The sequence below is a fragment of the Diadema antillarum genome, unplaced genomic scaffold (assembly GCF_040938485.1).
Source record: "Diadema antillarum isolate AM-2024a unplaced genomic scaffold, OU_Dant_1.0 seq00000406_RagTag, whole genome shotgun sequence".
In the NCBI taxonomy this organism is placed as follows: domain Eukaryota; kingdom Metazoa; phylum Echinodermata; class Echinoidea; order Diadematoida; family Diadematidae; genus Diadema; species Diadema antillarum.
This window is the reverse complement of record NW_027271394.1, coordinates 1,877,345-1,905,176: the sequence shown is the minus strand read 5'-3', so window position 1 is coordinate 1,905,176 and position 27,832 is coordinate 1,877,345. Positions and strand designations below refer to the sequence as shown.

Genomic DNA, 27,832 nt, shown 5'->3' with positions numbered 1-27,832 from the left:
CATCTTCAGTAGGGTAATATATGTGCTATGTAGTCTTTCTCTAGCAGACTGTGTTGTGTTTCTTCCCCAGTGCTCAGTGACATGTGGAGAGGGAGTTGAGAGACGGAATATAACCTGTGAGCAGGACGGAGAGGAGGTGGATGACATGGAGTGCTTGGGTCTCCCAAGTCCATCCAGAACACGCCCATGTGTGCAGCCGGACTGCCCCCCACCGGGAGGTGAGTTGTCTGGGGATCTACTTTGGTGTAAGGTGTAAACACCCTTTTTCTTTTACCCTCCGCCAAGGGAGGAGGTTTTTGTTTTGTTTGTTTGTTTGTCTGTGTGCAAAATATCTCAAAAAGTGGGTAACAGATTTGGATAAAACTTACAGGAAAGGTTAAGAATAACACAAATAACAAATGATTAAATTTTGGTAGTGATCCGAGAATTTGGGGGGAATTAATGAAGGATTTTTGATATTTTGATAGGTAGGGTCAATGAACTTGGGAGTTCAAGCTGCACATTTTTGAGGTTTTCAAATGTGCACTAAAGTGCGTGCTCTAGTTTTTGCTGGGGCGCCGTGCAGCTGAGGGCTTGTGACGTACAACGTTGTAACAGAGGCTGCTATATTGGGGAAATCGGGCGATTTTTCAGCTTTTCACTTATTGGTGGAAATCACTGATCTCTATGGAAGAGCTCAAAGATCTTTTTTCCAGTTTGGAGAGAAGAAAAATGTCTTTGCAAGATCATCAGTGGAAAGTAGCTGCTTGGCAGAGGTCTGTGCTCTCAGAGTGCTTTTCTAGCCTGCACATGTACTTATAGTGTCCTTGAAGTAACAAAATGTCAAAATATGAACTGCTTTTAGGGGCCTTGTTGATATCACTGTTGTGTTCTTAATGTCGTTGTGGATAGAACTTGGGAGGAATTTTGCAAGCTAGAGTATGATGCTCTTCTGGCTGCAATAGGCAAACATGACAAACATTCCGGAAACACACAAAGTGTAAACACTTAGGGATTTCGTAAGATCTAGTAGTTTTCCAATTTGTATATGTTTTGCACACTGTTTACATGTATAGTCATTCAAGGTCATCCAAGATATGACATTTTATCTTTTAGTGATCGTGAATTCTGTAATCTCATTGGTCAATCAACCACTGAATATATCCCGTATTCCGGGGATATGACGTCATGATCCTGTATTACACAGCCAGCTGCGCGTGTACCAAAGACGCTTATAGGAAAGTGCGCGTTAATCCTGTACAAAACAAATGGACAGCGCGCGGTCCTCAAGCGTATTGCGCACATAACCTGAGACCACTAGATGCTTGATAAACAACAGCAACTTATATCTATCTGGCTACTGCACTGCAGTATCTCATGGCGTGTACGTACGTGTACATATTTGTATGCGCGCATCGCATGCAGTAATCAGCTCGCGAGACGTAGGCCTAAGTCAACATGGTCATGGCTGACAGCCGGCGATTTCAACATCATTCACGAGGGGAAATCAGCGAGAAGAAGGTTAGCACTTACACTAAAAGATAAAATCGTTACCCCCTGCTTGTTCTTACGAAATACGGGAAATATCTACGGTCTGGTGCCATATTCCATTCGGCCTTCGGCCTCATGGAATATGGCACCAGACCGTAGATATTTGCCCGTATTTCGTGAACAAGCAGGGGATAACTAATAATATCACATGATATGAAGTAAGTTTGTATATGTTCTGACACCTCATGTGCTGAAAACCTTGCAGCCTGCAACGAGAACATTCTAAGAAGGGAAGAGGGAATACTCACCAGCCCGGGATTCCCGTCGGCCTACCCAGCCAACCTAACGTGCACCAATACCATCCGTGCCCCGCTGGGCAAGGTGGTGCGATTCACAGTCGACTTCTTCTCCATTGGCGAGCAAAACAACTGCACTGAAGGGGATGCCGTCATAGTGAGTCTGCTCACATTATCTCTATTTTCTCTCTGTGGTCACAGAAAAAGAAAAAAATATGAAATCCTTTTCCATTAACCTGTCGAGGACGAGTCCCGAGTTTACCAAGGCAAGTGTCTATGGGAATTTGTGTTATAGCAAAATCAGTCCTTCCTCAATGGGTTAATGTTTGTATGTCGTCTTTGAGGGGAACAAATGATGGCAACATATTGGTATCGTGTGGAGCAAAAAGAGTACACTTGACAGTCAGGTTTACCAATTGTGTGCCAAAGTTTATTCCAAAAATGCTGAAATGGCAGTTGAGAAGGCTTACCTGAAGGGGTTCTTTCAAACTTTACATGTATTTTGCTCTTGATAGAGTGTACGGGGAAATCGTACCGTAGGTAAAGAGAAAAAATACTGCTTGGAGAAAGGAAATGCGAATGAACGTGTGTAAGCTGAGCAATGTCACATTTTCTCTGCAGTTCAAAGACGTGACATCAGAAGATGAGGAGTACGTCTGTGGGGATGTCGATGGCCCGGTGGTCTTCACCTCCCTGACCAACGAGGTCTCGGTCGTTTTCGTCTCGGATGACGTCGACAACAGCGAGCTGGGTTTCTCCGTGTCCTTCACCTTTGAGGACCCAGATCGTAAGTAGGACAATTCCAGCTACAGAGACTCCAACCCCAAGCATCTTCTGATCGGGAGATTCTCCCGCCTGAACCCCTGGCAAACAGGAGACTCCAACTTGATGTGCGCGAAGCGCGAAGTCCCTTGGGTCATTATAGGGTTGTATAGATGCTCTCTCGTGCTATCTCAGGCTTATTTTCAACATATGATGGCACTAAGTAAGTAATAATTCAATGAATCAAATCATATATTTTGGCTTAAAAAAACTTCATTCCTTTTATCATGTGCAGTGCTCTACATGCATGTGTATTATGAAATTGACCGGCATCTACAAAACCATACAAGCGGGAGACACAGAGCCAACAGGGTTGGAGAAATTAAATCTCGAGCGGGAGAACGGGAGATTTTGTGAAAATGGGTTTTTGCCATGAGATCTCCTGTTGAAAGCGGGAGAGTTGGAGTCTCTGCAGCTATCAAGCTTGTGAGAAAACATTTCTATGCAATTATTAACTAAGTGTGGGTGTGTGTGTGTTTCTCTCCACTGTTTTATCTCAAGCTGTTTTTCATTATATCTGATAGCTTGCTGTATACACCAAATATTTCGCGAGGTTTTTATTTTTGCAAATTTGCGAGTCAGCTGATATTCATGACATTAAAGATGCACTAAAATATTGACTCTGATCTGGATATGAATGTGACGCACATGTATACATTTCTCCATTCAGTATGGGACTCCACGATTGCGAATTTAACCACTTGCCTAATGGTCGGGAAGTCTCGATTGGCGAAAATATAGGCTAGTTAAATATATGGCATATGCAGTATTTGAGCTTACATTTGAATCTATATGAGTTTGAACATGTTCTTTGTTACTCCACAGTCACCAGTGATGGCAATGCCATATTAGTACAGAAATACACCTTCACAATGTTGACATTTGAAATCTCTTTGATGACATTAGTAGACCAATTTATATGAAGTTTTTAGATCTATGGGCAATCATTTTGCCAGAATGTTATGACAAGCCCCATAGGCTGCATACTGTAATGATTTGACCAATTTGATGCTTAGAATTCAGTTTGTGTATATCACCTATCGTGTTGGACAAGCTCTGTGGCAATATTAAGATGAACATGACATTTTTTACGGAAGACAAGAAGTCCCCCTTCAAAAAACCTACTTATTCTGTACTGTCTCATCAGTAGCCAATTTATATCACCTTTTCTATCATTACCTCCGCCAAGGGAGGAGGTTATGTTTTCGTTACCGTTGGTTTGTTCGTTCGGTCGTTCGTTTGTCTGTGCGCAAAATAACTCAAAAAGTATTGAACGGATTGGGATGAAACTTGCAGGAAAGGTTGAGAATGACACAAGTACCAAACGATTAACTTTTGGTAATGATCCGAGAATTTTGGGGGAATTTATGAAGGATTTTTGATATTTTGGCATGTAGGGTCAATGAACTTGGGAGTTCAGGCTGGGCGTACTAGTATTTGAGGTTTGCATGCGCGCACTAAAGTGCGTGCCCTAGTTTCTGCTAGGGCGAGGCGCGCCGCGCACATCTGAGGGTTTATGACTTAACAAAGGCTTCCATATTGGGGATCTCAGGCAATTTTTCAGTGGGTGGAAATCACTGATCTCCAATGGAAGAGCAAGATCATCGATTGAAAGTAACTGCTTGGCGGAGGTCTGCGCTCTCGGAGTGCTTTTCTAGTTCGTTAATGTCTTTATTGACAGTCAAGTCTGCAGTTAGCTGTGACGATGTACCATATACACGTCACACAAGCTTTTTCGGTTGGTGTGCGTGCATGCACATGCTACTACATTGTAAATTCTTAGTATCGCCAATGCACAGAAAATTTATGTGCATGCCAAAGAGCCCTGTCACAGATGAACTGTGGGATTCCTCGGTGCCATTGTCACTAACGGTTGTCTCACACACGTCGTAGTTCCCATACAATTCAATGGAGTCATTTTTTTTTCTTGACTGTAATTCAGCTTGGAAAAAGAGGTGAAAGTTTCTAAATTTTACTGATTTACGGTCGTTGGAGTCATTGTTTACAACTGCTTCAATGTGTTGGTCAGATGATGTAAAGCAAAGAACAAACAAAAAAAAAAGAAAAAAAAAAGAAAATGAACTATCCCATGATGCGTCTAAAACACTGCTCTGCGCGTGGCACCTAGGTATTAGCAATACCAAGAATCTATGTATTGTGGAGGGAAAAAAACAAATGATATGAATGCATTCCAACCCTCTAGCTGCCGGTGTCTGTGGAGAGAACATCGAGTTGTCTGGACAGTATGTCTACTCCCCTGGTTACCCCGACAACTATGAGGACAATGCGGTGTGCATCACCACCATCACCAACCCAGACGGCTGCCTGGCTCTCTCCTTCGTCACCATGGACATCAACAATGGCATCAGCAGGGACGAAAACTGCATGGAAGATTTCCTCTTGGTGAGAAAAAAGAAACAATTGTATGTTGTGTGTAAGAGTGTGTGAGTGAGTGTGTGTGCTAGTGTGAATGTATGTGTTAATTATAATAATAATAATGTGAAATATTTATATAGCACTTAGTACAACATGTTTCTGAGCAGTTTACAATTATCAAAACAAACAAACGAAACAAACGTATAAATCAGCTTTGAATACAAATCAACTATACATAATCATCAGTTCTGATTTGTGGGTTTTTTTAGTTTCTTTTTGAAAATGTGAATGGAGGTGGAGTGTGTGTGTGTGTGTGTGTTTGGTAATGTGTAAGTGTGTGCTTTCTAAAAGGTTGTCACTAACAGCAACCTTCAAAAAAAAACAGGGCTGGCTTACCTAATATAGCATTTGATGTGCATATGCTCCACTCATCAGAATTTTGTGATGAGCTACTGGGTGTACTTAAATTTTAACTGTTCCTACTATTGAAAAAGTGGAAATTTCCATGAGAGTAGTTTATTGCCAGTGGCCAGGAAAGATGAATTTGATTTTTTTTCTCCATAGATTCAAACATGAAGTAGTGTGTCACTCTACAGAGTGGATTTGGCACAATATAAATTACATGTATTATCATTATTATATAACAAGCAAAAATGTTTGTGTGCTTCTATTTTTGCACCAAGACATGCACAGAAATTTCCACACTGTAAAAATATCCACTTTTACAGGAGATTCAATTCAGTGTGGCCCTTGCAGATTGTATGCTTGTACTGTTACTGTTGATATTTGAATCTACAAATTTGTAATCTGTTGATTGCACGAGTCTTCATGACTTGTAGAAAAAGTGTGTGACATGTTGTAGGTCGTGGACTCATTTGCGCCTCCGTTTTTAACCTTTGCAGCTGGAAGACGTCAATAGCCCGACCCTGAGGGCGACATACTGCAGCGATGAGGCTCCGAGGGAACCCTGGCTGTCTGCGTCGGGCGATGTCCGCGTCACCTTCATCAGCAACCAGTTCAACACCAGCGATGGCTACCTCGCCGTGCCGCGATTTGTGGAGTGCCCCCAGGCTTTCTGGGTGCCGCTGGAATACGGCAATGTAAGCAGAGTAGAATTGGTTTGTTAGAACAGTGCTACCTCTGCCACAGAGATCATCTGTTTTACCCCCATTGGCTTGTTTGTCTGTCTGTTAACAACTTTATACATGTTAAGTTGTAAATTTGATTGAAAAAACAGACGGACAAAAAAAAAAAAAACTTATGGAAAGCTAGATGTGCGTCAACATGCAAAAGATGAGTTCTTTCATATTGGTGATCCAAATCTTTCTTCATCCATCAGGAAGTTGTTGAATGTCGTAGAGCACAACAACAGTTTCAATCTTCACCAGATTGTTCCACGGTGGATACCCGGGTACTTGCTCAAAATATATATGGGGGCATTGTTGTAACAACATTTTGCAACAACACAGAATTTACATGATAGAATGTGGATGTCATCATGGAATTAAAAACAAAAAGCTGTCATGGAGCTAAGAGCAAAGTGAAAAAACGAAAGATACTTTACCACAAATATTTCGTGATTCCTTGTCTCTGAGATACACAGTGTATGGTATTTTATGTATTACAGAGCATGCAAACAAGCCAAGAATTCATAGCGGTTTCAAGCGACCAAAATCCTCCCGCAAAGTACATGCAACTACAACGGTGTATCTCAAGAATGAGATACTAATCTACTTATAATAAACCCTGTGTAGTGTATGGGGATCACACTGCTTGAGAAAGAATAAGATGTCTATTTGAGTATGAAATTTGACGAGAAGGAGCTTAGAGAAGAAACTCTTTGGTCTCAAAATTTCACATAACCATTCAAATCTTTAGTATGATATCCGACTTTAAGTCCACGTTTTGCATATGTCAGTGTTTCTCTGTGAAACACTAAAGTCAACAAAGTATGTCTGGTCCTGACCAATACAGTGCTCAGCCAGCTGCGGCGAGGGGAATAGGACTCGTGAGCTCGAGTGTCGCTCAGCTCTAACCAACGAGCTGGTGGATCCATCGGAGTGTCCAGATGAGAGACCGGTCACCACCATACCGTGTCAAGAGGTGGAGTGCCCATGTAAGTCATCTTTGAATGTTAACCCAGTACTGTGTCTAATCCTCTTCTCTTTTAAAGCAGAATATAACATGCTTTATAGCCTTTTACCGTAACTTTAATGATTGCCTTTTACCGTAACTTCAATTATTGCGTAATGTCTGTTCTATACAGCATGTTCAAGTAGTTGTAGATGTCTTACTATTATGTGATCTGAAGATGTATGATGATGTTTGCATGTACGTACATTGGATATGTATGTGGAAAAACTGAAATGGAAATTAGACTAATTGGTATGGTACAAGTGAGTCTATATAGCACTACATTCTTCTACACACCTGCCCCCCCCCCCCAAAAAAAAAAAGGGAAGCAGACAATGTGATTTGCTGTTAAGTAGCAAATATTTACTGTGTGCTTGAGCCATTTGTGCAGTTATGAATCATGATCAGGCTCTGACTTCAACCAGCCCTATGCTGTTGGGTGATTGCTTTAATATAGTATAAGCTTTATAAAGCAAGCATCTATCTTTGAACACTTTCTTTTCATGTCTTTGATGGGAACATTTCAGTAACCATTTTCTTGAATGATATCAACTTACAAGCAAAAACCACAGGGCTGAAAAGTTCCATGCATGGTCATTATTATACCTTGATTGCTGCGAATGCAAGAGCAACTCTGTCTCGATCAACTCTGCTAAAGCAAAAACAACTCAAACACCAACTTAACTCAATAAAGAATGAGCATTTCAGTTGCTGATGTGGTAGCTGAAATTATTTGTTCTTAGTTTCAACTTGGATAGGAGAATTAGGTTAGTGGCTACCGTTTCTGAATTATGTAATGCAGACAGAACACTTTACATCCCTGTTTAGCAAAGTTAGCAAAGTCATTCTTTTCATCGCATTTTTTTTTCTTTTTTTTAACATCAGCCTGTGACGGTGCACTAGACTCTGGAAATGCTGTTTATCGATTCCCCTTCGAGAGCGACCGGTTCGAGTTCAATGATGAGTGTCGTCTGACAATCACCAATGCGGAAGGCTGCGTCAACCTGTTCTTCCTTTCGCTCGACATCGACGAGTCCCGCATTGATGGGGAATGTGGCAGTGACTCTGTGCTGGTGAGAACAAAATTATCTTCACACCTTTAGATTTTTATGCCTCCGCCACAAAGTGTCGCCGGAGGCATTATATTTTCAGGTTGTCCGCCCGTCCGTCCGTCCATCCGTCTGTAATCAATTTTGTGGACAGCGTATCTAAAAAACCGTTAGAGTTCTAATGAAACTTGGCATGTATATGTATGAGGTGGCAAAGTTGTGCCTACAATGTATGTACTTACGGGTGCACATGCTCTAGGTCAGAGGTCAAAAGGTCAAGGTCAAATGCTCAAAATTTCACTATTTCCCCTATATCTCTGCAATGGCTGGAGGTATTTTCTTGAAACTTGGTGTATACATGAACTACCAAATAAAGATTCCCAAGAGAGAGTTTTGGTCATAAAGGTCAAAGGTCAATATCTCACAAATATTTCAAGGTATCTTCATGGAACTTAGTATATATGCATGTACTGACTGACAGTGATCATGTAGGAAATTTATAGGTCATGGATCAAAGGTCAGGGGGTCAGAGGTCGAGGTCAACTCATCAAATTGTCATTATTTCCCTCTTATCTATGCAATGCCTGCAGGATTTTTTCTTGAAACTTAGTGTATGCATGTATTACCCAATATAGATTCTCTTGGAAGTTTCTTGTCAAAAGGTCAATGGCCAAAAGGTCAAAGGTCAAGTGAAAGTGCTAAATTTCACTTCTTTTTTAAACTTAAGGGTCAAAAAAGTTGGGTACAAATCATTAAATACCTGCACTCTTATTAGACCGTATAGCCATTCATCCAAATAAACCTAGTTCAAAGAAAGTGAACATTCAATGCATTTGTGACAAACCTGTCATTTTTAATATTTCACCAGTTATGTGAAACTGTCATCACACATTGTCAAGACATTGTGCTATAGGCATATTCGGAGAACCATGCATTATGGCGGAGGCATACCAGTCGCCAAAGCGACATTTCTAGTAAGATTTGTCTTTATTTTTATCTATGATAGTACATAGAAATTTTGCTTCCACTGGCATTTGTAAAATGATACCAGTACAATTCACATCACAGTTACTTGTTTCCATGACTGTTCCGAGGAACATTATAACATATGAAATCGTCTGTTGGGAAAGATTAGGCCATTAAGGTGCTTCTATTTCAACACTAAAGGTTATTGGAACCTTAACACCCGTATCTTACCCAACTGACTAAATGTCTGTATATACAAATGTATGTGTACCTCTGCTGTGTCACATTATTCTCCCAATGAAATCACACCCCATTCAAACAATAACAACAAAATATGTAAATAATTCAGATATATCATCAGAAGTACACTGTATCACTCAGTGACTTACGTGCTGTATCTTGCAATACTCTATATTGTGCAGAATTGTCAAAACTATTGATTTGAATTTGGCACATTGTGACAGAGCACCTTCATCTATGATATTATATTTGTTCAACTTTGTCCCCAAATCAGATCTATATTGTTCAGTAAAGGTAATAAAAATAAATGCATATATGTTTATGAATATGTGTGTCCACTTCAATGTGGTAAATCTTCTATGCCTTAGTGCTAGAATACTGAGAAGGTTTCATTAAAAGGTTTCATTCTTGGTGTTGATTTTGTATGGTGAAGTGAATGTGATGAGATGTTTGCTTTCGCCGCTCCTCAATTTAAATACAGGTGTTTGATCCCCAAAACATGTATGCCAACCGACCATTCTGCGATTCTGGGGTGCCCACTCGCTACCTGTCCCTCGGAAACTCCCTGCAAGTCGTCCTGCGAAACGTAGACGCCGATCGGTACAAGAGCTTTGAGATCTTTCCATCCTTTGTTGCCTGTCCCACCCATGCCTACAAGCCTGGTCCGTGGAGCGAGGTAGGCCGAGTATTCCCCCTTTTATTACTCCCTTTCTCCACAGCAAGCACATCTTTTACCAGAAGAACTACACTGTACTTAAAATTGCCCCACCCACCCCCCCCCCCCAAAAAAAATGTGATAATCCTTACTAGAAATATGTATGACCATAATATTTATGCTGTAATTGTGAAAAGAAGGGACAAGTATGAATAGAAAGAACAAGACAAACGTCTTTCCTAAATGTATTCACTTCAGTTGGGTTCGCATTTAAATTTCTGAATGGAAAATCTGTTTGATATATATATATATGAACATGAACATTACTGCAACGTCTGCAAGTCATTTCCCCGTCACACATATACATAAAGATAATACAGCACCCACAATGTGGGGGCCTAGATGTTCTAGTCCCGGACGTTGCACTGCCATCCTCACTGGACTGGATCCACTGGAGTGTGACTCCCGGATACAGGTCGATGACCGTTATCAATACATAGACTGCAGTCTATATGAAGAGTTTGTTCGCAAAAACCGATAAGTCCATTTTTGCCAAATGGAGATATTTGCGATTAAAGGTCAAGAAAAATAAAGAGAATAATAAGAAAATTTTTGCTTCAATTGACCATAACTTCAAAAATTTATATGTAGTGACCAATATATAATTTAAAAGGCATTATTTTGTACTTTATGACAGAGACCGTACTTCAAAATCTTCAAAAATGGACTTATCGGTTTTTGCAAACAAAGTCTTCATATATATATATATACATGTATGTATATGCCATCATTATTCTCAATGTGATATGAATATTCTCAAGTAACATGGTTTGTCTTTGTTACTTCATCCCATGTCATTCTTGCTGCAAATGTTGCAATTTCAAAAAATTTGTATGAACTCTCTCATATTCCTCTGATGTAGTTTGTGGTCTATTTTTTGGAACTGTAATAGAGGTTGTACAAGAAATACCACATTAGGTAGTGACGCCTGTTGCTTCTGTTCACAATACTCTCTCGTGTGCAAGCCATCTGGCAGTAATCTTGTCAGAACCAGGGCAAGCTAATGATAGATAATGCGCTACATCATCGTATGGGAGTTTGGCACAGTATATTCTCTCTGCCATGAGTTATCCCGTAAGACTGTTTACCCCGTGATCATTTGACGATTCTAGTGTTCGGCTTCGTGCGGCGGAGGAATGAGGACACGTGACGTGGTATGCACAAACCTTCAGACCAACCGGCCAGCAGACGACACCCAGTGCGCCAACTCTGCGGAGTATGACGCGTCTGAGGAATGCAATGTCGACGAGTGCCCAGGTGTGCAAAGATAATTGCTAAAAAACATATGCAGTGTCCCCAAAATTTATTTGTGCATTTTTGGAAAACACAAAACTATGTTGGATTAGAATTGTAATTACATGTACATGTATACATGTAATAAGTGATGTCTCTGTCATCTGAATACCAATTTCCTCAATTCTTTCATTTGTACATTTTTTCCCCTCTATTAGATTACTGTGAGTACTTGATCCAGGGAGAGTACTGCTGTTTTGTGTTTTTAGACACTTAGGAAAGAGCTGCTTTGTGACTTTATGATTTCAATATTCTTAATTTCTCTCACTCCAGAGATAATCATTATAAAGGCAAAGTTTTAGGTTCATCTCTCAAACTTCTCCACAGAGATAACTGGGCAAGATACAATGCCTTAATATCAGCATGGTATCACACAGTAAATTCAGTTACCATCATCCAGCTATCACTCATAATGTGATATGTTTAGTCATGTTTAATAACAATATGTCTCTTCCCACTGCAGAATGTTACCAGCGAATCACAGAGCAGGGCATCTTTGTTAGTCCCGGCTTCGACTCGGAGGGCGGTTACTATGACAACCAGGACTGCCTCTTTGAGGTGGAGAACCCCGACAGCGATGGCTGCGTGACCATCTCCTTCAACTCGTTTGACCTTGGCCGCCCGTCGAGAGCATGTAATGATTTTGTGGAAGTAAGTAAAAAAACAAAACAAACAAAATCAAACACACATGAAAAAAAAAGACAAAAATAAACACAAAAAGATATACAGTCAAACCTGTCTATAGCGGCCACCCAAGGGAGACGGAAAAAGTGGCCGTTATAGACAGGTGGCCGTTATAGACAGATAAACTAACTACAACTGTATGTGTGCATTGCTTACATGTACATGTATCATCGTTGTATCCTTACATGGTACATGTGCAGTGTATGTGTGTACGTATGCATATATACGCCGTGTGTTTCATGCATTTAACCATGCCGGTGTATTGAAATTGTTCCACAGTAGCATGTTTATTGTCGTGAAGAATCGTGCATTATTGTGACTGAATGAGGGATGAATGCAGCGGTGGCGATCACTGAACGTTGCTCGCACGGCTACCAAACAGAAAAATACCCTGAATTATTGGGTTGTTGGCCGCTATAGACAGGTTAATATCTCCTGCGGGAAACAAAATTTGTGGCCGCTGGCCACGTTAGAGAGGTGGCCGCTATACACAGGGTCTTTAACAGGGCTTTTCTCTCGGGGGGATTTTGTAGTGGCCGCTATAGACAGGTGGCCGCTATAGACAGGTGGCCGCTAAGGCAGGTTTGACTGTACATGTACTTTACATTGTTGTTTCAGCATTTTTGGGGTCAGAGAATAAGATGAACATGACCTGCTTATGCAGCCAGCTCAGTGAATTCATTTTATGTTCACACTGTTTGCTATTCAGTATTCCTTTTTCTGTTTCCAGGATTGATGACTCTCCCCTTATTCTGTGTAGATATGGATGCTTATTGTATATGGAAATGGGCTGGAGCAAAAAGTTTTAACAAAAGTCTCAGTCTGTTAATGGTTTGTTTCATACACTTTAACTGCAGTAAGATGATCTGAATAGGAAATAGTATACATACAAATGGGTACTGCCACTCAATTCAGTAAATCAATGCTTAATATATATGGATGCTGTAAAGGTTTGGAAAATTGATGCAAGCCACACCTATCCAACACACTCCCATAGATCCTCGACCTGTCAACAGATAGACGGATGCGATTCTGTGGCCAGCCGAATGGCTCAGTGCCAACGCCATTCTCGTCTCGCGGCCCACGCGTGAACGTGACCTTCACTAGTGATGATAATGAGGAGGACTCTGCAGGTTTCGAGGCGTTCGTCACCTTCGACGATTGTCCACTCTTTGGCTACGTCGCAGGCAACTTCAGCGAGGTAAGAGTTCACCATGCTCTTTGCAGCCAGAGACCTAGTACAATGTATGTGCCATTACTAGAGGCTGTGCGTCTCCAGTGAGAAAGCTTGTTATCAGAAACAACTGTAACGTTTCTGTGAGAAATTTACCCTCGTCCAGTCAGATTCAAGGATTTCAGTTGCTTGTAACAACTGTCGTAACTTGTTATTGATAACAAGTTTTAGTAAATGGGGCCAAGATGTCTTCTTTCTACCCATCTTTCCAGTTTGGAAATATTCTATCATCTCAAAACACAAACCAGAAATTAGACACCCAATACATTTGTACCTCAATTGAGTCAGCATGACTGAATCTACACCATTTTGTTTGTGTAGGATTGAAGATTATGCTAAGAAATGTGTGTCTGTTAAAATGTTTGTAAATAGTTGTTTTTCATGATTTTTCAAAACTTCCACATGTTTTAAGATTTCAAGCCCAGCTATAGAAGGATTCAAGCACTTGTTGAGGATTTCAGCAATTTGCAAAGTTTGTGTTCTTTCTACAAGTACATGGTCCTCTATACTAAGTAGTAAAATGTGTTGTTACTATACAAAAGATACAGCACTGGTGTTTACACTGGTGCAACATGCAGAAGCATATTATGCTGCAGAGTGTAAATGGTATGTTACTTCGCCTCAACACAAACTGTTCATTATTTGATCTGAAGACAGGTTTACTATGCTTGAACATTTATATGACAGCAGAAAACAGATTTTGATTTGGCTTTCCACTGTAATTGTGTATGAATGATGTCTCAGTAGATTACATTGTAGTTTACTGACTACATGTACATTCATACTTGCACAATGTAGTGCATTTAACTCAGCACTTAAATGGGACCTCTGGATGATTTTCAGACTCTTACATTTGAACAACTATAAATTGAACTGAGTACAGAGTTTCAAAATAGTGATTGGGATGAAGAATGAGAATGTTTTCAAAATTTACAACAAATTGCAATGTACATTTGTACAAGGATGATGACATGGCAGCCCCCCCCCCCCCCCCATAAGAATGCATGAGTTGGGGCTCAAGGAAGCAGAACAAAAGAATAAGGCATGCATAAGTTCTTCACATGTGAACTTGTTAAGCGGGCGGTATTGTAATGGAATTACTCTGATACATTTCTAAAATATGTGAGGCCCTGATGTTATCAATACAATTCAGCGTAATTTGTTTAAGATTTTCAGTTAATTGGTTTCTCTGCTCAAGGACAACAATAAATTCTAAGAATCTATGCATGGAGCTGTCGATTTGTGTACTACATGATGTGAAATTATGAAAATCATCTGGAATGCCCCATTAAGCTTGCTACACCTCATGATCCACCTGAGCAGTGTTCAGGATACCAGATGCAATAAACATCCAGGGATTGAATTATGATTGTGTGATTTGAACGTGAATTTGCCATATGGCTAGATTCTTGAGTAAAGTGGTAAATGTTTGGGTTATGTCTGCAGTGCTCCGTGACCTGTGGGGAGGGTGTGATCACTCGTACTGTGGAATGCCAGAGGCTGTCCAACGGGGAGCGAGTGGACGATGGACTGTGCCAGGACATGCGGCCTGAGGAGACCCGCAGGTGCAGACGGCGACCCTGTCCTTGTGAGTATCGAAATAATGAGTTTTCATTGCACTGTATACTTTTCTCAATTCCTTTACGTGATGCTTAAAAAGTACATCGACATTAATCCACTGTTGCTGCTTGATAGAAAGTGGCATTGAGGTTAAATAACATAATTTTCCAAGCCTGCACGACTATGACCATGGAATCCTGTAGTTAGTCGAGAAATGGAGAAATTCCAGGACGGAAATTTATGTCACTGTGAGTCTCAAACTGACTTCTGTCAAAAGAGAATTGTGCCTTAATATTTTTAGCAGTAGCGTCTTCTGGCATGAAATGGATGAACATTTCCGTGCCAAGAAAACTTGTGCTTTTACTTACTGTACACTGTGAAGGGAAGAAAATAACGATATAAATCTACGTACATTCGACGTCCTGTCTCAAACAGCGTGTGATGAGGTTCTGACCTCCATTGGCGTATTCCGCTCTCCGAATTCGCCGCGAGAGTACGACAACAACCTGGACTGCGACTACCACCTGAGGGCACCAGAGGACCAGTGTCTCCGTGTCACTTTTATCTCCAACTTTGAATTCGGCGAGGGAGAGGATGAGGAGTGCGAGGATGATTACATTGAGGTTAGCAAAAAGCGCCCTCTTAGTTCGTTGTCCAAGAACCGAGTCTGATGACAAGATATAGGGGTTTTTTTAATTTGTTTTTTAATCTCACAACAATTTGATAGGTTTGTTCCTAGGTTTTGATTTTTATCGAAGGAATATTGTACATTTTGATAATATTTTGAAAAGATAAAATGCTGAAAATTTTACTTCTAGTTTATGATTGAGAAAGATGACTCGAGTTACTCAAATTAGTCAAGCAGTATTCCCGAGAGCCATGGATGATAGCCCTCCAGTGCTCTGTGTGGTCCATTAAATTCACTGTCTTTTGTGTCTTGTGTGAAGTGTCTACCCTAGGAAGATGTAGGCAATTTTATAGAAAGGTTTAGAATGAGTTCTCTTTTTGTTTGCTAATAGCAACTGTGATATGTGTCTGGTACTGTAGTACCTCTTGGTTGATGTTCACGTTTAAATCGAAGATGTTTATGCAAAATCTTGTATTCTACATAACTGTCCTGGAGGGCGTTTCATCAACGAGTTCGTCGGAGGTTTTCACCGACAAATTTACTATCAGCCAATCAGACTCAAGGATTTCAGTAGCTTTTAACAGTTGTCGGTGTAAATCACTGACAAAAAGTTTCATGAAACGGTCCCCAGATTCCCTCCATGAAAGTAGTTCTCTGACATGTTTGTTTGTACTGAATCGAGGCTAAAGTTTCTTTCCTTGTTTCTTTGCCATAGCTCTCTGATGACAACTGGGAGTATCTTGACCAGCGTTACTGCGGTGACGAGACCCCGCCGGTCTGGCGATCGCGAACATCCAACGCAACCCTCACCTTCCGCTCCGACGAAGAAGACACGTACCTAGGGTTCACCGCCTACCTGGCCTTCGTGTCTTGTCCAGAGTTTGGCTTCACTGTGGGAGAATTTGGCGAGGTGATAAATGTTCAGATTCTTTGGTTATTTTTTTCTTTACATTCAACCTAGTTAAAACAAGATTCAATGTGCCCCTCTTTTTGACAGCGTATCGTGGTCACATTGAAACTATTTGAATTTCAACTGAGTGATAAAACAAAGTAGGTTTAAGAGATGGAGACCAAACTGTCTCTGCACATTCCCTTTGAACCCATTGCTGCATAGCTGCCAATCAAACTGGATCTATCACACAGATTGGAAGACAAGTGATTATTTTTTATGCTTAAAGACCAGCGTGTCTCGAAGGAAGATGCATCTTTATGATAGGTACTTTCTGATGAAATCTTTGAAGGCTTCTGTGACAGAACGTTGAGTGGTAGAAGGCTTTGAATAATGATGATGGTGCACCACATATTCATTCTTGAGTATATGAGGTCAATAAAGAATACAAACTCAAAGAATACATGGTGCACCATGAAGCCTTCTACCACCCAATTACTTTTTGCCATCCCTACACTTGTTGTACTTCTAAATGATGAGCAAAACATACAGTACAGGGTACTGTTTCATGAAAGTTGTCAGTCTCTGACAATCACCATGGTTACAGTCAGTGACCAGAGCATCTCAGCCAATCAAAACCAAGGATTTTGCTGATTTAGTCAGCGCTGACATCTTGTCAGCACTGACTAAATTGATGAAACACCCTCCAGATCTTCAGATTGCTCCAAAATACAGTGTGCTGCTTCAAACCTTGATCATTGAAGACACCAATACACAACTTGAAAATTCTTTTTTGTCTATCCAAAGAAAAGTACAGCTGTGTGAATAATTGTAGCCAGTTGGAAATAGAGCTCTTGAACTTCAATGTTAGCAAATCATCATCAATTCTTAATTCGTAATGTGTGACATACTGTAACAAACCAAGCAGGTGACGCACTGTCTTCCTTCTTTTTGATGCATCGTGCAGTGCGACGTGACGTGTGGCCGTGGAGTGCGTACGAGGGACGTGACCTGTGTCAACCTCATGACTGGGGATGTTCAGGATGACTCGACGTGTACTGACCCAAGACCAGAAGCGACTGAAGAGTGCAGACTGGAGGCGTGTCCATGTGAGTCTTACCTTGATGACTCTATTTGTGTAGTTGAGGTTGTTCAGTTTTTTGAAAAGACAACTAAATCAATTTATATTGGTGCATTGTTCAGTTTATTTCACGTCCATGTATTGTGAATGTTGTCCAGCCTAAAAAGACAAGAAATTTGCAGAAATTTACACAAAACAAGTGGTAACGTAGATGCAAAAAATATACAATTACCCAGGGGGCAAGACAGGTTTACCAGACATGGGCTCTTGTAAAAGGTTGTTTGGTATCAACGTGTTCAGAAGACCCTCCTGAACAACTTCTAGGTGGACTACCTTGACAATAAGCTGCTGGAAAAAAATGGCAGCCATTTTTTTCAAAATGGCCGCCATTATTTAACTAATATTTACATTTTTCCAAATAACTTTTGTGTCTTACCTTTAAAGGGAAGATAAACCCCAAGAACAATGTGGATTGAGTGAAAGCAGCAACATTAGTAGAACACATCAGTGAAAGTTTGAAGAAAATCGGACAATCGATGCAAAAGTTATGATTTTTTAAAGTTTTGGTGTTGGAACCGCTGGATGAGGAGGCTACTAGAGGTTATGACGTATGAGTGGACTACAATATCAAGAAAATATAAAGAAAATACTACAAAAATCCATTTTTCATGAAAATTACAAATTCCATCAACTTGATATTGACATATGTTAAGGGTAGCAATTATTCCCCCTGCTTTCTGAAAGCGGTTGGTCCTCTGCTCTTTCATAATTCTAGAAAAGTGAATTTTTGTTGAATATCCTTTATATTTTCTTTGTATTGTTGTCCACTCATACGTCATATCCTCTAGTAGTCTCCTCATCCAGCGGTTCCAACTCCAAAACTTTAAAATTCATAACTTTTGCATCGATTGTCCGATTTTTCTCAAACTTTCACTGATGTGTTCTACTAATGTTGCTGCTTTCACTCAACCCACATTGCTCTTTGGGTTTACCTTCCCTTTAATCAGAATGTGTGTGGTATCATATTATAGAGAATTAAATTTACTACAGAATGATACCTCACTTGAGTGGTTTGGTAATAGTTTACATTAAAAGTTTAGGCAAAAACAAGATTAAGGCCATGGACATCATTTCAAGAACTGTAAGCGTGAGAAAAATGTAAGGGTGACCATACGAAGGAAGACTAGATTTATCCACATGAGGCATATTTTCGTCACGAACTTTGACTCGTCTGTCACATTTTATGTGATCGGCCAGTTAATCTATGCCAATTTGTCTTTTTGTGTACCTAAGCACAATGGGGCACAGACAGCATGAGAGATACAGTAAACAACCGAGGATGGGAAATTCTGTGGGACATGCCGAGCATATTGAAATCCCGATTGATATTCCTTGTGTGTGTGTGTGTGTGTGTGTGTGTGTGTGTGTGTGAATCTGGAGAAGCGATGCTCAAAGATACCTTGAAAAGTTCCTTCTATTGTGAGTGATATTAGCACGGCACACAGGGAGTTCCGCAGGTTTGTGAACACATACCTTGTGACTGAATGGCTACTGGGGAAAAGCATGATCTGTTTATTGCTTTGTTCATTGATTTTTCTCAGGATGCATTTTTCTTTAATATGTGGTACAAGATTATATACTGGCCAGTGGCAAAATACAGTATACACTGTATGTCTCCAAAAAAAGAGAAAAGAAAAAAACATTGGAAAATATGTTCAGTTTAGCTCATCTCTGCTCTATGAGCTAAAAGCCGCTGATGACCATTGTTGCTCATCAAAAAAGGCTTGAAAGATGATTAAAGAGTTTGATATGGAAAGCGAATATTTAGTTATGGCATGTACAGTGTAGATCCCAAGTTGGTGAGAAAAACAGTACGCAGTTCAAAAGTTGTGGATGACAGTAATGTCTTGTGTTTGTAAGAACTTTACCCTATTGAACTAGTTTTGGGTAATTCCTGAATATACAATGTATCTCTTCATGGACACTTGGACTCTGGATAGTCTAGTAACGTCTGTTGGGGAAACTATAGCACAAGAAAGACCTTGAAAATTAAATATAAAACTGAAATTATTCTGCAAGATTCACGTGACAGTATTGTCACTTCATTCAGCTATTGCATTCATTCCCCCATTGAACCGTGACAAGGGCAAATTCATTGTGCAGGACCAAGAAGTGACAAATGCTGAAGTTTTCAGTCTGCTTAATATTGAACTCAAAGCTCCAGATACAAGTCCAGATATGAGGTGCATTTTGTACTCATAGTCAAATTATGATCCCCTTTCATTGTTTATATCACATATCACATAGGAGAAAAAAAAAATAATGCCATCATTTATCAACTTTGCAGTTCATTGATGCCGAGTATCCCCACCGTGTGGCCCTGGTCTGCGGTGAGAATGAGGCGACTCCCCTCGAAATTGTGACCTACGGCTCCACCGGCCTTGCCGTGCTCAATACTGACAGCAACGTCAACGATGGCAGCGACTACCAGATCTACGTCCAGTTCACCGAGTGCCAAGAATTTGGCTTCACTGTTGGAGAATATGGAGAGGTAATTTTTGGGGGAGTGGGGCATCAGTCGGTAGAATTGTTGTCGAAGAGAAGAATAGGTTAGGGGAGCTGTCCAGTCTCAGCACCAGATTTCTTCCGGATGCAAGAACCTCGGCTGATATGATCTCGGTATTGAATTTTTGTTGTGCAATTCAGCATAATCATTACATTTTCTCTCACTGTAAACACCAATATTTTCACATGCACATATTTTTGCAAAGGACATTTGATGAAAGATATTTGCAAGTTGTTACTTTTGTGCTTTGTTCTCTTTTCATTGATGATAATCACAAAAAAAGTAATTGTAGAAGTTGTTGATAAGAAAGTGTGACATCCTCAAAGTAGAGCTAATATATTAGAATTACATACAGTTTGTAATACTGCCAGGGATCTAGTGAATGTCTACACCATCAGGGCTCTACTGCTTGTACAAGTAACTCTGGTAAATTGAGTTCTTAGGATCAGCATTTTTCTTTGGTCATATTGAAATTTGGCTACAGTTGCACAGTAATGTGTTCAAAGATACACATGAGAATTTGGGGGTCCGGGTTTATAATCTAAGCAGAATTCTGTTGTAAACATGATGATTATAATGGGAGTGCCCTGTGGTCACAGAATATTTCAATGTTTGTTTGCAGGCTTGGGACACTGTGTGCAGAGTGAATTCTTGCTCCCGTTCTTGTCTGTGTTATTGTGGGGCATTGTTATGTTCATGATCGAGAGCTGTTTTACACAATTTGCAAAAAAAAGTTAAACCGTTTAATGAATTTTAGTGTGTGCAGTATTTGTGAGGCCAGTATGTGTTTGTAGCAGTGTCATGATTCAAAATATATCATCTTTCCCTTACGTACAGTGTTCAGCGACTTGTGGTGGTGGTGTGCAGTACCGCGAGGTGAACTGTACTCGTCTAGCCACTGGCGAGTCGGTATCGTTTGACAACTGCGACGACATCCGAGCCACAGATTATCCTGGAAACTCTCGGCCATGCAACACTGAATTATGTCCTTGTGAGTGCTTTTCTTTGTTTTTTGTTTCTTTGCTCTGTTTGTTTGTGGAGGATTTGTTTCAATGCTGAAGTCTATGATAAATGCTTTTTAGATTCCATGAAGTCTTGCAGATATTAGTGTTTTTCTTTTATTCTTTGTGGTGTGGTGTGAAAAATATTACTTTGTCTCTCCTTTTTGTTCGTAACAAGTTATGCTACGGTCACAAAGGCTTGTACGGCTGCCTTACCGAAAGAGGGCTTCGTACAAATTTTAAAGAAAAAAGCTTGGAAAAGGCCATCGACCAGGATACAATCTTACAAACGGTCTGCAAACGGTCTATTGACGCTGGTTTCGTACGGCCTTCATTGGAAGATCTTTGAAATTGTCTAGGAATCATTCATACGGCATTTTCGCAGTTCTTAATGGTATTTGTGACCGAGCCATCAGCCGAGCAAATTGGGGCAGAGACATGTTCAAGGCCTTTCCCTGCTGCTGTTAACTCTTTATGTGCCACGTTTACACGCCCAATTCAGTCGACGGCGTGCCAACTTCGCATATTCTGCTCAAAGGCACAAAGCCGCCCAAACCGAATTATAAATCGCCAAATGCCACAGTGCGATGAAAGCGTTTTTCGCGATTTCATTTGTGTCACGTGTAGCTTGCTCTTTACATGGTGATTACCCAAACAAGGGGTGTTTTTTCAACTGGAATTGCAAGTAAATTCTAAGTACTTTACATTGTTTTATGTGCAAAAGTCATACCTTTTACAATAATATAGCTACTGGTCATTTGAAAGAAAACTGATCAAAAAATGTATCATACAATTAACATCAAAGCAAAGCTGGGATTTGCTCTACAACTTGGTCATTACAAGTATTACAAGTCCAGGATAACCAAAAAATTATTTGATTTAAACTTACAAAGATTTGAAAAGCAGAATCTTATTTCCCCAAGGCATGACTTCATTGCTGTCTTGGAATAATGTGGCACACAGGAGATTAGATCACGGCACATAAAGAGTTAGCAGCATGTATACTCCACTCCTCTGTCTTCAGAATCTCGCACTTTGCCTTTGCAAGGGAAATGCTACCACTTTCCTCTGCTTGACTTATCCATACTTTCCATCCATGAGCCTAAATACTTAAAATCTTATACCTCGTATATATGAGCTCCATCCTTTACTGTGTAGCTTCACAACACCTGTCTGGTAGCTTGACAAAAATTCTGTTATTTTTTTTTGGCATTTATCTTTAATCCAACCTTTGCCCTGATGTTTCAATTCTTTGCAAAAGTTCCTGTGCCTGTTGCATCTCTTCTAATAACAGAGCGATGTCGTCTGGTCATGGGCTTGAGAAATAGTCAGTAATGTATCAACAATTTACCCTGTGTGTCACCCCTTGCTCTCCACAGTCTGCTACACGTATCAAAATGACACTTCTCTGATCACGTCGCCCAACTACCCCCAATGACTACCCTCCGAACACGCTGTGTTTCTACGAGCTGAAAGTCTGGATAGGTGCTGGTCGCTCCAAGGCATTGATCTCGACATTGCTGGCTTTTTCCCATTCGAATGCAATGATGGCGTAGCGGTGTGTATTCGTGTTTGCCCCACAATCTGGGGGATGCAAAATGTTCAACTAATATATGGAAACAGAAATATTATAACAACACATCAACAAGTATGATAATTCAAATTAATGATTCTTGCATCAATCTTTTTTTTTTTTAGGAAGAGATTAACACATTGCCCTTGGATGTAAATAAACATTGATTATTTAGTGTTTCGGCTTGAAAATACTGAATGATCAGTGTTCTTTATGTTAATGAGAGGACAATTTGGTGACAAGTTGCAAATATGACAATTTTATAAAGCACTCGTTTCTAACTCAATTTGATCATACTGTAAATGTTAGCATAAAGATAGAATCTTGCCATTGAATTGTCCTAGAATCTATTTTTGGAGAATTTGAAGGTAATTGGCAAGTGAAAAGTTTAGAGAGAAACATAAGGAAAGAGAGATAGAAAGAGAATTTCATTCCCATCTTGTCTGTTCACAAACTATGGGTGTGTTTGAGCGCTCTCCTATTAAGCGAAGTGTACTGTACCGTACCCACACCAGAGGAGCGCTCGAACGCTCCTAAAGCGTACCGTACCGTACTGTACCTAGCCAAAAGTGGACCACTTCCCGATGCGCTCCAAAAGTGTACCAAAAGCGTACCAAAAGTTTGCTGTAAAGCATGCAAGTATCATGTGCAAACGTCACAATGCAGAGACATCATTCTCTTTGTTCATGACAGGTGCAAGTAGTTCAAGTGCCAGGTGGATGAAATTCTTGCTACAAAAATGTGTGACCTTTTCTAAAAATAGCTTGTGAGGTACGCTTTCTTGACAGAGTGCTCAAATGCTTCAAATCTCGCACTGTTCGGTATGGTACGCTTTGGTTTGCTTTAGAGCGCTCGAACGCACCCTATAATTACCCATCACGACTGAGTGATACAGGAGAAGTAATGCTAATACTGATGCTGACGAAAAGATCTCTAAAGCTTGTATCACACATTGCTTTAAAGTGCTTTACACAATTCTCTCAAGAGATTTGCTTAAGCATTACAATGAGTACACACCAAGCATGACTTGTCTTCATAATTAGATAAAAGGCACTGCAGGAATATTTACTATATTGCAACTGGCTTATTGCCTATGCTCCATAAATGTGTATAAGAGAAAAATGTTGCTGTTTTTTTTTTTCCAGTCATGAGGGAACACGTATCTTGCATGTGAAGGAGACCCAAGTGAAAGAATAATCATTGAACTGTGACTCCACTTTGCCCCCCATGAATAATAACACAGATCCAAGACTTGGAATATCCATCCGTCGATGTGTACGTGGGGTGTGGAGACGAGATCCCGCCAGAAAGCTACAAGTCGCTCTCCGGCCGCTTGCTCCTCACCTTTTATTCAAATGAGACAGTGGAGGGGCGGGGCTTCGCCATCAGCCCCTCCCTGGTGGAGTGTCCGCAATACGCTTACCTTCCTGGACCATCCAGCGAGGTTTGTTTGCTTAGATTCTACCTTTCTGATGTGTGTGTGTATGTGTGTGTGTGTGTGTGTTTGTTTGTCTGTTTGTTTGTTTATTTTCCATCTGGGAAGATGACTGGATGGCCCATATTCAAGTACACTTTGCTGGTCTTCCAGTTGGATATGTGTTTGTGTGTGTGTGTGTGTGTGAATGCGGGGCTCAACACTGCCTTGCTTGTCTGGTGGCCCGTTTGGGCCACCAAAATCTGTAAATCTGAAATTTTGGTGGCCAAGAAAAGATTCTGTAGTGGCCTGAAATAAAAGCAAAAATATAAATCCATTTTGAACCTTACCAACCTGATGGAACCACCAAAAGATAAATTTGGTCACCCAACACCAATTTTGAGTGGCTCCAGACCACTGGGCAACCACGAATATCAAGCCGCGATATAACTTTACGTGTATATTTTTGTATATCAATGTTGCAAATTTGGCGAGAGCCAAGATTCACAAAATTACAAATATATATTGCACATGAAAGTTCTTGTCTACTCTCCATGCATTTTAGTGCCAGTGGCAATTTTGGAAAAACTCCTACCACAAGCATACTTTAATTTTCGAGAGTGTACGTCTCTGTGATTCTGTTGGAATTTTTTGCCTGATGAAATACAAGTAACGAGGTAGTATCTCCTTGATTGGTTCCTTTTGAGTCTCTGTAATGGATGAAAACGTAATGTTGTAAAAACAAGACTGTGACGATGATACTCATTTACAATGTGTATCCTTCCCATTTTTATTTTCAGTGCTCTGTGACCTGTGGTTGGGGAGTCAGGACTCGGGAGATCTTCTGCACTGATCTGGCCAACAATGTCACCGTCAACTCCAGTTTCTGCGCCGGTCAGGAGGGGATCTACATGCCACCACCTACTCTGCCCTGCTACGAAGGCGAATGTCCATGTGAGTCCCTCCCATTATTGAGTCAGACAATGGGGAGAACTATTTTGGCTACAGTGTGTATGGAAAGAATTTCCGGTGTCAGTGTGTGCTTTTTCTTGAGACGCCTTTACTGTGTTTGCAGTTGGATCACAAATTGAACAACACACAAAATTGTCTCAATGTGCTTTTAATAGATGATAGTGCATTTTATACAGTAGCATCGCCATCAATTCATGGAACAGGGTCTTGTGAAATTGTCTATGACCTCCTCAATGGCAAAAATATCCGTTCATGAAAATAAGTGTGTTCTCTCTTTGATGCTCGATTAAGAGCAGAGTGTGCTGACCCATATCAAATGCATTTTGTCAAATTTGGCTATATTAGCATACAGTGTACTTGGCCCACAGATTTGACAATATTTTTGTGTGTGTGTCTGTGTGTGTGTGTCTGTGTGTGTGTGTCTGTATGTGTGTGTCTGTGAGAGAGAGAGAGAAAGAGAGAGTTAGAGACAGCGTGCTGTTACTTGTGCATGTAGAAGACTTCATTTCTCTCCTCAAGAAAATCATGGTAAAAATTTGGGTGAAATCTGTTTTACACATGCTCCAAGAATGGATGATTATGAACATCACCAATGCAGGGTCCACCCAGGTGACCATTACTGCAAATGCAGGATATTTTTGCAGTGCATTCATTTTCATGCCTTTCGTGTTACTTTAGGTTAGTGCAAATATCTGAACAATTTTATCTGCTCATTTTGAATTGGTTGACAATTGCACAGCGCGAATCCCAGAAGCCGCCAATATCTTTTTGAGTCGCTCATCACGAAAAATGAATCGTGCAAAAATATAGATGTTTACAGTATGTTAAACCAGTCATCACTGTTTCCTCAGCACATTGGGTCCAACCAAAGATGAAGAGTGAAGCCAGCTGTGCGAATTCATTTAGGTGGATTGATCTCTTCTAGATTTAGTTGCATTTCCTGCAAACGGCTGTCTATATTCGTCACGCAGAAAATTTACACTTTCTCCCTTATCTCTCAATCTTGGCCAATCTCAGCCTGCGACGTGTACGTGAATGCCGCAGGAGAGTACATCTACAGCCCCAACTACCCGGATAACTATGACAACGACCAGCAGTGCAATGTGTTCATCCAGTCTCCCGACCCCGACATGTGCATCAACCTCTTCTTCATCTCCCTGGAGTTGGAGGGACCTGGCAACTACTCGGGATGTTTCGAAACGGACTACCTCTCGGTACGTTGGCATCTTTGCGCTTGTCCTCTGTCTCAAACATTTTCCCCCATGTTTGCTTTCCCCTGTTTCAAAATTTTTCTTTTTGGATTACAGTAGGAAAATATAAAAATGATGCACAGGTGTGAGTATGGCAGTCGGAATCATGTGGGTAATGCAACTACGGAATTATTTAACCCATGAGGGTGCAGCCATGTGGGTTTAGGCTCGATTTCATGGTTACTGAATGCAGCCATGTAGGTTTAGGCTAGATTTTGTGGTTACTGAATGCATACGATTTCTGTAGATGCGCAAAGAGACATGTGCATCAGTTTTTATGCCTCCGCCACGTAGTGGTGCCGGAGGCATTATGTTTTCGGGTTGTCCGTCCGTCCGTCCGTACGTCCGTCCGTCCGTACGTCCGTACGTCCGTCCATACGTCCGTCCGCTTTCGTTTACGCGATAACTTGAGTAATATTTACTGGAATTTTACCAAACTTGGTCCAAGTATGAAGTATGATGGGGCAATGATTTGATTAGATTTTAGGTGAAATCGGCTAAAGGTCAAAGGTCAAAGGTCAAGGTCAAATCATGAAATTTATCCGTTTACGCAATAACTCAAGACTGTATGGAGCAAATTTCACCAAACTTTGTTGGAGGATGATGTATGATGGGACAATTACTTGATTTGTTTTTCAGTGAAATCGGACAGAGGTCAAAGGTCAAAGATCAAGGTCAAATCCTAAAATTTATCTGTTTACATGATAACTCAAAACTGGATGAAGCAGCTTTCACCAAACTTGGTCCAAGGATGATGTATGATGGGACAATTAGTTGAGTAGATTTTAGTGACATTGGCAAGAGGTCAAAGGTCAAAAGGTCAAGGTCAAATGCTAAAAATGTTGCTATTTCCCCCATATTTATGCAATGCCTGCAGTTATTTTCTTGAAACTTAGTGTAGACATGTACTACTGCATAAAGATTCTCCAGAGAGAGTTTCATGTCATAAGGTCAAAGGTCAAAAGGTCAAAGGTTAGGTGAAAATGTTGCAATATCACTTTTCTCACAAATGGTTCAATGTATCTTCATTGAACTTGGTACATATGCATGTACTGACTGGCAGGGATTATCTAGGGAATTTAGGGGTCATGGGTCAATAGTCAGGTTTCAAAGGTCAAGGTCAACTTCTCAAAATGTTACTACAAATGGTGTATTTCCCTTATATATGCCTGTACTAGTATATGCAATGATTGCATTATTAGTTTTAAAATTTAATATATGTACATGTATTACTTAATGGAGATTCTCTTGGAAATTTCCAGCCAGAAGGTCAAAGGTCAAAGGTTAGGTTTAAATGAAAAAAAAGTATATATTTTGTACTGGTAATTACACTCTTTCTTCATATCTTGAAAATTATACTCAATGTATAAACTTATAATAAGGTCGGTCAGAAGTCAAGTAAAAATTTCCAATTCCCCAAATATGTGTACCTGCACTCTTTAATAGACAATTATAGCAAACCCAGTTCGTGGAAAGTGAACATTCAAGATATTTCTGATAAACCTGTTATTTCGATATTTTGCCAGTTATGTGAAACTGTCATCACACATTGTGAAGACATTGTACTATACACCTATTGGGAGAATCATGCATTATGGCGGAGGCATCAGTCGCCGTAGC

At 40.4% G+C, this 27,832-nt stretch overlaps 1 protein-coding gene across 1 annotated transcript in view; it reads left to right on the top strand.

Moving 5' to 3' along the window:
* Positions 1 to 27,832, top strand: part of LOC139732231 (uncharacterized) — a 134,271-nt gene that overhangs the window by 80,778 nt on the left and 25,661 nt on the right. Inside the window, 23 exon segments of the mRNA XM_071643108.1 lie at positions 71 to 218; positions 1,736 to 1,923; positions 2,388 to 2,553; positions 4,792 to 4,991; positions 5,867 to 6,064; positions 6,939 to 7,080; positions 7,983 to 8,170; positions 9,834 to 10,028; positions 11,180 to 11,324; positions 11,824 to 12,011; positions 13,042 to 13,245; positions 14,725 to 14,866; positions 15,274 to 15,461; positions 16,182 to 16,376; positions 17,323 to 17,464; positions 18,730 to 18,761; positions 19,784 to 19,987; positions 20,840 to 20,993; positions 22,383 to 22,419; positions 23,722 to 23,761; positions 23,820 to 24,020; positions 24,791 to 24,944; positions 25,980 to 26,176. Coding sequence (XP_071499209.1) covers positions 71 to 218; positions 1,736 to 1,923; positions 2,388 to 2,553; positions 4,792 to 4,991; positions 5,867 to 6,064; positions 6,939 to 7,080; positions 7,983 to 8,170; positions 9,834 to 10,028; positions 11,180 to 11,324; positions 11,824 to 12,011; positions 13,042 to 13,245; positions 14,725 to 14,866; positions 15,274 to 15,461; positions 16,182 to 16,376; positions 17,323 to 17,464; positions 18,730 to 18,761; positions 19,784 to 19,987; positions 20,840 to 20,993; positions 22,383 to 22,419; positions 23,722 to 23,761; positions 23,820 to 24,020; positions 24,791 to 24,944; positions 25,980 to 26,176 — 3,648 coding nt within the window.